The 12,541-nt window shown below is 40.0% G+C and overlaps 1 protein-coding gene across 1 annotated transcript in view; it reads right to left on the bottom strand.

Moving 5' to 3' along the window:
* LOC101848577 overlaps positions 1-12,541 on the bottom strand; it is a gene marked incomplete in the record, with an annotated part of 144,583 nt that overhangs the window by 87,175 nt on the left and 44,867 nt on the right. The window contains 11 exon segments of the mRNA XM_013080654.2: positions 3,276-3,392; positions 3,807-3,926; positions 4,388-4,507; positions 4,922-5,041; positions 7,418-7,537; positions 7,950-8,069; positions 8,685-8,804; positions 9,217-9,336; positions 10,278-10,397; positions 11,018-11,137; positions 11,550-11,669. Of these exon segments, the coding sequence (XP_012936108.1) occupies positions 3,276-3,392; positions 3,807-3,926; positions 4,388-4,507; positions 4,922-5,041; positions 7,418-7,537; positions 7,950-8,069; positions 8,685-8,804; positions 9,217-9,336; positions 10,278-10,397; positions 11,018-11,137; positions 11,550-11,669 (1,317 nt within the window).

Raw genomic sequence — 12,541 nt, forward strand, 5'->3', positions numbered from 1 at the left:
AGAGAGAGAGAGAGAGAGAGAGAGAGAGAGAGAGAGAGAGAGAGAGAGAGATAAAGAGAGGGAGAGAAAGACCGGGAAGGTGGAAAATGTGATATCGACTAAATAAAGCTCAACAGAGAGGAGGGAATCCTAAACGACGGAGTGGAAAGATGTTAGAGACTTTAAAAATCTACGCTTATTGTCATGTTCTCTTTGATTTGTATAATAAAAAAACGCCGAAAGATGTTTCCGCAGCTATGTTGTACTTTCTTTAGCTCGTACTAAATATGAACTTTTGCTCCACAACCGCATGTGCCCAAGCAACAACAACAAAAAAACGCACACAGACGTAGACATTACTAAAATAAATACCCATTTGCATACATGACAAAAGATCCAGGTCCACTTAGGTGAGAACTAATTGAAATCTTAAGTTTGTTTTCTATTCAATTTATATTTTTCCTTGGCTAAGTACGTCAATTTTTCTTTCTTCCTTTCTTTCTTCCTTTCTTTCCTTTCTTTCTTTTTTTCTTTCTTTCTTTAAATTTCTTCCGCATGGGGGGGGGGGGGGGGTATGTATAAAATATAGAGAGGTTAGATACTTACGTGGTCCTCAAAATTCAAAATACTGAGTCTATGCAAGTGCAAGCTAAGTCTTTAGGACACACCCACACTAGTCTAATCAAGTTGAAAGAAATTAATCCATAAAAGGTGCTTCTCAACTGCATCATACATGTGTTACGTGAGGGTCATATGTAACATACATGTCGTATTGTGTTCTCGTCTCATGTGACATAACATGTGTATTGTTTTCTCGTCAAATGTAACATACATGTATTGTGTTCTCGTGAAATGAAAAATGCACGTATTTTGTTTCTTGTCAAATGTAACATACATATATTGTGTTCTGTTTATTGCAAACCCCCTCCCCCTCAAAGTTTTTACTCTTTTGACCACATTTTGTTAAAATGATAGCCTTAGAATTTTTAGGTTAATTATCACGCTGTTGTTGCTGTTGTCTTCGTTTGTTATCATTGTTAAAGTTGTTGTCGTTTTTTGTTGCTGTTTTAATAGTTATATTTGTTAGTGCGCAGGTTAAAAGTTGTGCAGGATATACAATTCATCAGTTCAAATACAAAATACTCAGCACTCAATCAGGAACAAGTGTAGAGGGATAATGTATCTGACAGGCGCTGTTAAAATAACATGCAATAAAATTGAATCATTGAGACACCAAACTTATACACATTTACAAGACCTCCATTCAAGCAAACATAATAGCATTAGTAAAGCGCATATTCCGGCACAACAGCATTTATGCGCTTTGCAGGCTGAAATATTATTATACCGGCAGACCCGAAAACACGCACAAACGTTCTCGGCTTCACGGGAAGCATTGCGGGCAAAAGTATCAACTCAATGTCAGAAAAAAATTCTTTGCTTTGAAGACACTTATAATCTTGTGTCAGCGCAATGTGTAGGTAACTGGCGACCTATTTTTCATCTCTGTAGATTGTACCAGACTAGAACCATTTTCACAGTCGATTTTCTATTTAACGCATTTTGAAAAGGTGTACAAAATCTGCACTCAGGTGGATTAATAAAGCAACCCCCCCCCCCAAACCTCGTATTTTTGTTCAACCGTGGTTTGGAGAAGTCGTAAACGTTGGTATGCTACAACAAGAGATGTGAGATAGGGAAGAAGGAACACAGTAATTATGGACTCATAAATTTGCTAGTTTTAACACAATCAAGGGCAGCAATTACTACAATTTTCACACAGTATGGCGTGTTTCTACAGTACATTAAACAGACAAAAGTATGTTCCACGGGTACAAGTATCATTATGAAACACACCTGAATCAGCTTAAAGAATCAAACGGAATTTTTAGTGTAGGCATCTTTTCTAAAAGTACACTGTTTGGCTCTTGATCATTGTTTCATGCATTTCTTTACGACAATAACTTACCTTGCATCTTCTAACGTCGCCGGAATTGATTTCCTCAAGAAATTGAACCTAGCCAACCTTGAGCTGCGCTCCAGAAGAATGCCGAGTTTGAAATCTGAATAGGTCGTATTCCGATACAGATTTAAGAAACAGAGCCTAGTTCTGTTTTCTACGAAGTGGTTGCTTCCTCAAATGTCCTGATTTTTGTAAACCACTGCATGTTTCATGAACACAGCAAAAAGATTTTGAATGTGAAAACTTTCTTCTTTTTAGCCTTGAGTAGTACTTTGCTTCAATTTCCATCCTTTTGTTTTTAATAAGCTGAACTTGAGAGTAAGCTGGCAAGCTGACAACGCCATGGGACCAAGAACAGTTTCGGTTAAGATAACAACACTGAGGAGAACAGAAGAAGCAGACATTACCAGAGTCATCATCTTCAGTTGCCTATCAATACTTATGGTGATGGTATTTGTGATTTAAGCCACACAAGAAGATTTACCGGCCACAAGACCTGTTTTGGATCCACAATATCTTTAACATTTTAGGCATTGGAAGCTTGCAAGTTTGGAAGTCCCCACATTTCAGTCACTATGATAGTCTGCTATGTCTGGTGTTGTGAAAGTTTAGGTACATTTCTTGCCTTCTCCGATCAACTGCAGCCCTGGACTGTCGAACTGTCGCACGCCATGTTGGACTATCAATGACAAATTCTTTTCCCCAGGTGGTGTCATCTTTGTTACGGTTGATCATACAGTGTTTGAGGACATCCTTGTAACGTTGTTTCTATCCGCTTCTTTTTCTCCCATATTCACAGAGCTCTCCACAAAAAACGCTATTTTGAAGACGCAAATCTGGCATCTGTGCCACACGACCCGTCAATATCAGCTGTGGGTCTATCATCATAATAACGTCTTCATTGAAAGAACAATCAGTGGTCAAATAGCGGTGCTACATCGTCAGACTTCGGAGTCTACCCACTGGGTATTTCCTCTGGTTTCGGCCATTTTTCTAGATAGGTTGTGCTCTTTTACTTGTGTCTGTGAACTCATGTTTGTAGACGCGGGAAATAATTACCTTCTTGTTCCTGTTGTTGTAGGAGGTACTTTGTTGTAGCTGAGTCTGGAACAACTGCAGGTGTCATCTCTGGCTCAAACGTCAATGTGTACTGACCCTCTATCGCTTATGGTCGCTTGCTGCTCTCATGGATTTAGCCCAGTCCATACTTTGATGTTATTAGTTGTTGTTTGATGTATTTAAAAAACACAGTATTCACCTAGAGAACTCACCATTCAAAGAAATCGGTTTGTTGTTTCAGCTATTGTTGATTTATGACACGTATGCTACTCACCTTGAGAACAATTTTGGCCTGTGAACTCCGAAGGACACAGACAGAGAAAACCGTCGTCTTTATTGATACACGTTCCACCATTCGTGCATGGACTAGAATCGCACGCGAGTGGGACAGCTGAAGAGAAGTAGTAAGTCAAAAACCTTTTATAGTACAGCCCTAGTAATACTCACAATAACATACATTGGAATACAGTAACAACAGTACAGATTGTAATAATGCATGTTAGAGGGAATAGGTAGAGGTAAATTTATTGTCCGTGATTTCTTGTCCTAAATGTCTCTTCAATTGCCCTCTTGTGTTTTCGTAAAATATTTCCGTGATGTGTTTCTGTGAAAATTCAAATGAAGGATCCCGGTCAGTTTTAGTGTTATTCACACTTGGTTCATTACTACATGAAAGGTAATGTTACATAAATTATCAATTTTCTGTCCTATATGTCTTTCCAGTTGTGCTCCATTGTTCCCGAGAAGTGTTTCCGTCGGTTCTCGCTTTATTCTCCCTTTGATTCACGACAAGTCAATTACTTACCTACAGAACAGGTCGTTCCTGTGAAATTTGCTGGACACACACACAAAAAGTTGTTTCCCAGGTTCAAACACGTGCCGCCATTGAGGCAGGGAGAAGACTCACATGGCTCTGCTGGGATAGCTGAAAGATGTGTGTTAAATATTAATCGGTACTAAAGAATACTCCGCCGTCAACTTTTGAACGTTTCTTTTTCGGAAATTTTACCGAGCCCCCAACGCTTTCTGCAATGCTGTTTCAGTCTACTATAGAATTTTGAGACTATAAAATCATCCGGCATGCATCACTGGTAAACAATAATCTTTTTGAATCCTTCTGCCTCGCCATTATTGGTATGTTTTGGCCTCGCCCATGTCGAAGGGCTAGAACTCAGATGGCCTCTGGATCGGAAAAGTAAAGTAATTAAGTTTTGGCCTTGAAAGGTAAAGAAAAAAAATCAAAGTAAGACGGTAACATCAAATACAATGAGCATTTTAGATTGACAATTGTCCCCAACACGATGTAGTACAAATAGTAAAAATAGTCATAAAATTTCATTCCAACTGTTTACACTTGCATGTATCCAACATAGGCACAATACTCACCAACAGAACAGTCTCGTCCTGTAAAGTCTACAGGACATATACACAAAAAGTCGTCGCCTTGAGGCACACAAGTTCCGCCGTTGGTGCATGGACTTTCCTCACACGGATCAGATGACACAGCTGGAGATTGGTAGAAGGCAGGGATTTGGAATGCTATTTCTCTTGGTTTCTCTTGAGCTTGGACATCTTTGTAGACATAAAATAGCTTCTTTCTCTCGGGTAGCACTTCATCTCCAGTTGTTTGAATAACTCATTGTTTTCATATTGAAGACTTTTCAAAATAAAAAATAGCAGTTGTAAGACTTATTTTTGTAAACATTCAAAGTATTGCCTTAAATTTCACAATATTTTGGCAGTACTGAGCTCATGGAAGAAGCAATAATATAGTTCTACAGCAACGCAAACGTAAAAGGTAATGATACATATTGGATTCCTTGTTCTAAATGTCTCTCCAGTTGCGGTCCGAGATTTCTTTCGATTTGTGTCTGTTCCCGTGTTTTTCTCACTTTCATTCATGACAAATCAATTTCTTACCTACAGAACAAATCGGTCCTGTGAACTTTGCTGGACACACGCACAAAAAGTTGTCTCCCTGGTTCAAACACTTGCCGCCATTGATGCACGGAGAAGACTCACACGGCTCAGCTGGGATAGCTGAAAGTTGTGGGTACACAGGAGTACATAGCAGGACCAATAATAGACATATACGAGTTAGAAATATAAATCTAGGGTTTAGCCAAGCTGGATTTTGGTTACTTGCAAAGAGTAAATCCAACAACTAATGCATCTTTTTGCGATGAATTGTTTGGCTTTTCCCTAATGTTTCGTTGATTTTACAACACAGAATGGTCATAAATACACCCGGTATTCCCCGAACTGTAATCATTTCAGCATGAAGTCAATTCGTCCTGGTCGGTACGGCTGCTTGTAGCAGTATGTACTCACAGAATTCTTTGAACTCGCAACAACAACAAAAATCAGCGCGTCTTACTTGTCTTCTCGTCTTCAGCCAATGCAAGGGTCTCCATTTCTTTTGGTTTCTATTGGGGAAGGGGGGAAGGGGGCGAAAGTCTTAGCATAGGCACCAATACTACCCTACATAGAAGTCTTCGCCTGTGTATCCTGCACCATACACGTGCCCAAAGCTGTCCAATTCATTATAACAGGTTCCGTTGATGTGCCTTGGTTTAAACTCACAGAGATAGGTTACAACAGCTGTAGAGTAAAAGGAGTACATAACGTTTTATCTCAGGACTTCTGCAGTCTTATAAGGGTATTATGTTGATGTGCCTTGCTCGACACAGAAAAAAGTATTTGGAACGTCAACGCATTTTTTATGCTGTTTAAAGCACCAAACGCGTTTTATAATGCTGTTTAAGTCTACAATAGAATTTAGATACAGTAAAATACAGTAAAACCTGCAGACATCACAAGTAAACACCAATCTTTTTGTACGCCTTTGGTCAACCTCAGTGAGGAGCCTTGCCATTGTTGGAACGTTTCGGCCATGAAAGGAAAAGGAATCAAAGTAAGGCAATAATATTCAATACAGTGAACATTCTACATTGGAAGCCTGTTTTCACAATGATGCAGTAACAAAATTCACAGAATTTCTTTCCAGCTGTTTCATGTTTCCACTTGCTTGTATCCAAAATAGGATAAATACTCACGAATAGAACAGTCTTTTCCTGTAAAGTCTACGGTACACACACACACACAGAAAGTCGTCGCCTTGCGTCACACAAGTGCCGCCGTTGGTGCATGGATTTTCCTCACACGGATCAGATGGCACAGTTGGAGATTGGGAGAAGGCAGGATTTTGGAATGCTATTTCTCTTGGTTTCCCTTAAGCTTGGATATTATTATGTTCGTAAACACAAAACAGCTGCTTTCTCTCAATTGGCACATCGTTTTAGATCAGATGGCACAGTTGGAGATTGGGAGAAGGCAGGGTTTTGGAATGCTATTTTTCCGGATTCCTTTGGAGCTTGTGGGACATCTTTATAGCCACACAACGGCTTTTTTCTCTCTTGGCGCATCAGCTCATGCTGCCGGAATCTTTAAAATTTCTGTGTGGGTATTGTTTAATACTGCATAGCTGCATACTCTTATTTTCACTCTTAAAATATAGTTCTACTTCACAGCATTCTGCTTGCTTTGAGCCCTAAGCAGTAACACATTTGAGTGCAGCAGTACAAATGTAAAAGGTAATTGTAAATAAATCATCAACGTTCTTGTCTTTAATATCTCTCCTCTGCACTCGTAAAGTGCTTCCATCGGTTTTCGTGTAATTCTCACTTTGATGCATCATACGTCAATTAGGTAATTGATTTCCAACAGAGCAGGTCGGCCATGTGAATTTTGCTGGACACACGCACAAAAGTTGTCTCCCTGCTTCAAACACGTGCTGGAGAGTGGTGGGTGGAGATTACTCGATACTCTAGAATTTTCCGTAGTCTTTTTCTGAAGATTTATTTTTCGTCAACATTTTATAGAACAATCTACAATGTTTGCAGAAGACAGGAAAGCGACTGACCTGAAGTACTGAAAAACAGACTGAAAGTTTTCTAAAAATCATCTACATCTAAGTGGCGATCTCAACGTGGCAGTTTTTCCCATGGATTCTACGGCCAGCTCCTCCTGTTCTGAGAACAGCAGTCTGCACAAAGACTGGAATACTGGAAATTGTCACCTCAAAACCTAAGATGAAAAAAAAAATAATAATCTCTGCAAGTTTCTCCGGAACATTATATGTCCTTACCAGTAGACGGGTGCACCATACGAGATGTCCTCCTGTTTGATCTTCGCATATGGCTGTGGTGACAATTTAACGTTTCCTTCTTTTCCGGTATCACAAAATTCCTTTCGCAAAAAGAGGTATGAGGGCGAAGACTTTGCAACGCTCAGAAAGAAGCGACAGAGCCAAGAACGAAAAAGTGGTCCCGTTTGTATCTCTGTAAGCATCGCCCTTACTACTGAACTTTCCGATGTTTTTACACTCTAGTGTTTACTCTGTCTCATAATACATACCAACAGAACAGTCTTGTCCTGTAAAGTCTACAGGACATATACACAGAAAGTCGTCGCCCTGAGGCACACAAGTGCCGCCGTTGGTGCATGGACTTTCCTCACATGGATCAGATGACACAGCTGGAGATTGGTAGAAGGCAGGATTTTGGAATGCTATTTCTCTTGGTTTCCCTTAAGCTTGGATATTATTATGTTCGTAAACACAAAACAGCTGCTTTCTCTCAATTGGCACATCGTTTTATGTTGTCGGAACCAATAACGTTTTTGTTTAAAACTATATTAATAACCTCTTACTTTCTCTTTCACACTAGAAAATGTGGTCCTACTTCAAAGCATTCTACGAGCATTGAGCTCCAAGCAGCAACAGTATGGATTGCAACAACACAAAATTAAAAATTAATGGATCATGCATTATCAACATTCTTGTACTAAATATCTCACCTACAGTCTTCTGTTCTTCCCGTGAAGTTTTTCCGTCAGTTTTCACGTTATCCTCACTTTGATTCGTGACAATGACTTGTCAATTACTTACCTACAGAGCAGGTCGGTCCTGTGAACGTCGATGGACACACGCACAAAAAGTTGTCTCCCTCGTTCAAACACTTGCCGCCATTGATGCACGGAGAAGACTCACATGGCTCTTTGAGGACAGCTGGAGAGTGGTGGGTGGAGATTACTCGATACTCTTGAATTTATGCGGTCTGCTTTTGAATGGTTATTTCTCGCCACTATTTTAAAGAACAGCCTGCCAAGTTTGAAGAACACAGAAAAGCGACTGATCTTAAATACTGAAAAAGAGGATAAAAGATTTCTAAAATGTATTTTACATTTAAGCGGCGCTCTGAAATTAGCGGCCTTTCTCCATGACACCTTCCTATATGAAAATAACAGTCTGCACAGAAACCGGAGTACTGGAAATTGCCAACTTAAAACCCAAGATGGACAAAAAAAGATAATCTCCTCAAGTTTCTACGAAACTTTATATGTCTTTACCAGTAGACAGGCGCACCGTACAAGATGTCCTCCGGTTTGATTTTGGTATATGGCTGTGGTGACAATTTAAAGTTTCCATGTTTTCCTGTATCACGAAATTCCTTTCACACAAGAAAAGGGTGCGATAGCGATGACATGGCGACGCTCAAAAATAAGCGACGGAGCCAAGAACGAAAAAAAATGCTCTCGTTTGTATCTCTGTAAGCATCGTTCTTACTACTGTACTTTCCGATATTTTTACACTCTAGTGTTTACTCTGTCTCATAATACATACCAACAGAACAGTCTTGTCCTGTAAAGTCTACAGGACATATACACAGAAAGTCGTCGCCCTGAGGCACACAAGTGCCGCCGTTGGTGCATGGACTTTGCTCACACGGATCAGATGACACAGCTGGAGATTGGTAGAAGGCAGGATTTTGGAATGCTATTTCTCTTGGTTTCCCTTAAGCTTGGATATTATTATGTTCGTAAACACAAAACAGCTGCTTTCTCTCACTTGGCACATCGTTTTATGTTGTCGGAACCAATAACGTTTTTGTTTAAAACTATATTAATAACCTCTTACTTTCTCTTTCACACTAGAAAATGTGGTCCTACTTCAAAGCATTCTACGAGCATTGAGCTCCAAGCAGCAACAGTATGGATTGCAACAACACAAAATTAAAAATTAATGGATCATGCATTATCAACATTCTTGTACTAAATATCTCACCTACAGTCTTCTGTTCTTCCCGTGAAGTTTTTCCGTCAGTTTTCACGTTATCCTCACTTTGATTCGTGACAATGACTTGTCAATTACTTACCTACAGAGCAGGTCGGTCCTGTGAACGTCGCTGGACACACGCACAAAAAGTTGTCTCCCTCATTCAAACACTTGCCGCCATTGATGCACGGAGAAGACTCACATGGCTCTTTGAGGACAGCTGGAGAGTGGTGGATGGAGATTACTCGATACTCTTGAATTTATGCGGTCTACTTTTGAATGGTTATTTCTCGCCACTATTTTAAAGAACAGCCTGCCAAGTTTGAAGAACACAGAAAAGCGACTGATCTTAAATACTGAAAAAGAGGATAAAAGATTTCTAAAATGTATTTTACATTTAAGCGGCGCTCTGAAATTAGCGGCCTTTCTCCATGACACCTTCCTATATGAAAATAACAGTCTGCACAGAAACCGGAGTACTGGAAATTGCCAACTTAAAACCCAAGATGGACAAAAAAAGATAATCTCCTCAAGTTTCTCCAAAACTTTGTATGTCTTTACCAGTAGACAGGCGCACCGTACAAGATGTCCTCCGGTTTGATTTTCGTATATGGCTGTGGTGACAATTTAAAGTTTCTATGTTTTCCTGTATCACAAAATTTCTTTCACACAAAAAGAGGTCTGATGGCGAAGACATTGCTACTCTAAAAAAAGAACGACGGGGCGAAGAACGAAAAAATGCTCCCGTTTTTATCTCCGTAAGCATCGTTCTTACTACTCAACTTTCCGATGTCTTTCATGTAGATATTGTTTACAACTATATAAATACACAAAATAGCTGCTTTCTCTCACTTGGCACATCGTTTTATGTTGTAGGAATCTCTAACGTCTTTCATGTAGATATTGTTTACAACTATATAACCACTTATTTTCTTTTTCACACTGAAAAATAGGGTTCTAGTTCAGAGCATTCCTTGAGCACTGAGCTCCAAGCAGCAACAAATATGGATTGCAGCTACGCAAAATCAAAAGGTAATGGAACACACATTATCAACCTTCTTGTCCTAAATATGCCTCCAGTAGTCCCCCGTTCTTCCCGTGAAGTGTTTTCATCTGTTCTTGAGTTATTCTCACTTTAATTCACGATAGTCAATTACTTACCTACAGAGCAGGTCGGTCCTGTGAACGTTGCTGGACACACGCACAAAAAGTTGTCTCCCTGGTTCAAACACTTGCCGCCATTGAGGCACGGAGAAGACTCACACGGCTCTGTGAGGACAGCTGGAGAGTGGTGGGTGGAGATTACTCGATACTCTTGAATTTACGCTGTCTACTTTTGAATGGTTATTTCTCGCCATCATTTAAAAGAACAATCTGCCAAGTTGGCAGAAGACAGAAAAGCGACTTATCTTGAATAGTGAAAATGAGGCTCAAAGATTTCAAAATGTTATTCCACTTTTAAGTTGCGCTCTGAAATTGGCGGCTATTCTCCATGACATCTTCCTTTTTGAGAATAACAGTCTGCACAGAAACCGGAATACTGGAAATTGCCACCTCAAAACGCAAGATGGACAAACAAGATAATCTCCGCAAGTTTCTCCGGAACTTTATATTATTATGTCTTTACCAGTAGACAGGTGCACCATACAAGATGTCCTCCGGTTTGATTTTGGTATATGGCTGTGGTGACAATTTAAAGTTTCCATGTTTTCCTGTATCACGAAATTCCTTTCACACAAGAAAAGGGTGCGATAGCGATGACATGGCGACGCTCAAAAATAAGCGACGGAGCCAGGAACGAAAAAAAATGCTCTCGTTTATATCTCTGTAAGCATCGTTCTTACTACTGTACTTTCCGATATTTTTACACTCTAGTGTTTACTCTGTCTCATAATACATACCAACAGAACAGTCTTGTCCTGTAAAGTCTACAGGACATATACACAGAAAGTCGTCGCCCTGAGGCACACAAGTGCCGCCGTTGGTGCATGGACTTTCCTCACACGGATCAGATGACACAGCTGGAGATTGGTAGAAGGCAGGATTTTGGAATGCTATTTCTCTTGGTTTCCCTTAAGCTTGGATATTATTATGTTCGTAAACACAAAACAGCTGCTTTCTCTCACTTGGCACATCGTTTTATGTTGTCGGAACCAATAACGTTTTTGTTTAAAACTATATTAATAACCTCTTACTTTCTCTTTCACACTATAAAATGTGGTCCTACTTCAAAGCATTCTACGAGCATTGAGCTCCAAGCAGCAACAGTATGGATTGCAACAACACAAAATTAAAAATTAATGGATCATGCATTATCAACATTCTTGTACTAAATATCTCACCTACAGTCTTCTGTTCTTCCCGTGAAGTTTTTCCGTCAGTTTTCACGTTATCCTCACTTTGATTCGTGACAATGACTTGTCAATTACTTACCTACAGAGCAGGTCGGTCCTGTGAACGTTGCTGGACACACGCACAAAAAGTTGTCTCCCTGGTTCAAACACTTGCCGCCATTGAGGCACGGAGAAGAATCACACGGCTCTGTGAGGACAGCTGGAGAGTGGTGGGTGGAGATTACTCGATACTCTTGAATTTACGCTGTCTACTTTTGCATGGTTATTTTTTTGCCACCATTTAAAAGAACAGTCTGCCAAGTTGGCAGAAGACAGGAAAGAGACTGACCTGAAGTACCGAAAAAGAGGCTGAACGATTTCTAAAAAGTTTTCTACATTTAAGTGGTGCTCTGGAATTGGCGGCTTTTCCCCATGACACACTCCTTTCTGATAGCTTCCTTTCCGGGAGTACAGGAAATTGCTACCTCAAAATCCACCATGGACAACAACAAAAAATCATCTCCGCAAGTTTCTCCGAAACTTTATATGTCTTTACCAGTAGACAGGTGCTCCATACAAGATGTCCTCCAGTTTTATTTTGACATATGGCTGTGATGGCAATTTAAAGTTTCCTTCTTTTCCTGTATCACAAAATTCTTTTCTCACACAAAAAGAGGTCTGATGGCGATCACATTGCTACTCTTAGAAAGGAAGGACGAAGCCAAGAACGAAAAATAAATGCTCTCGCTTATGATGTCTCTGTAAGAATCACCCATTTCTGTACCTTCCAATGTTTCCACGTCGTACATACCAACAGAACAGTCTTGTCCTGTAAAGTCTACAGGACAAATACACAGAAAGTCGTCGCCCTGGGGCACACAAGTGCCGCCGCTGATGCATGGATTTTCCTCACACGGATCAGATGACACAAATGGAGATTGGTAGAAGGCAGGAATTTGGAATGCTGTTTCTCTAGGTTTCCCTTAAACGTGGATATTATTATCTTTGTATGCACAAAATAGCTTCTTTCTCTCACTTGGCACATCGTCCCATGCTGCCGAAATCTCTAACGTTTTTCATATAGATAATGTT

The sequence above is a fragment of the Aplysia californica genome, unplaced genomic scaffold (genome assembly GCF_000002075.1).
Source record: "Aplysia californica isolate F4 #8 unplaced genomic scaffold, AplCal3.0 scaffold00094, whole genome shotgun sequence".
NCBI classification, from domain to species: domain Eukaryota; kingdom Metazoa; phylum Mollusca; class Gastropoda; order Aplysiida; family Aplysiidae; genus Aplysia; species Aplysia californica.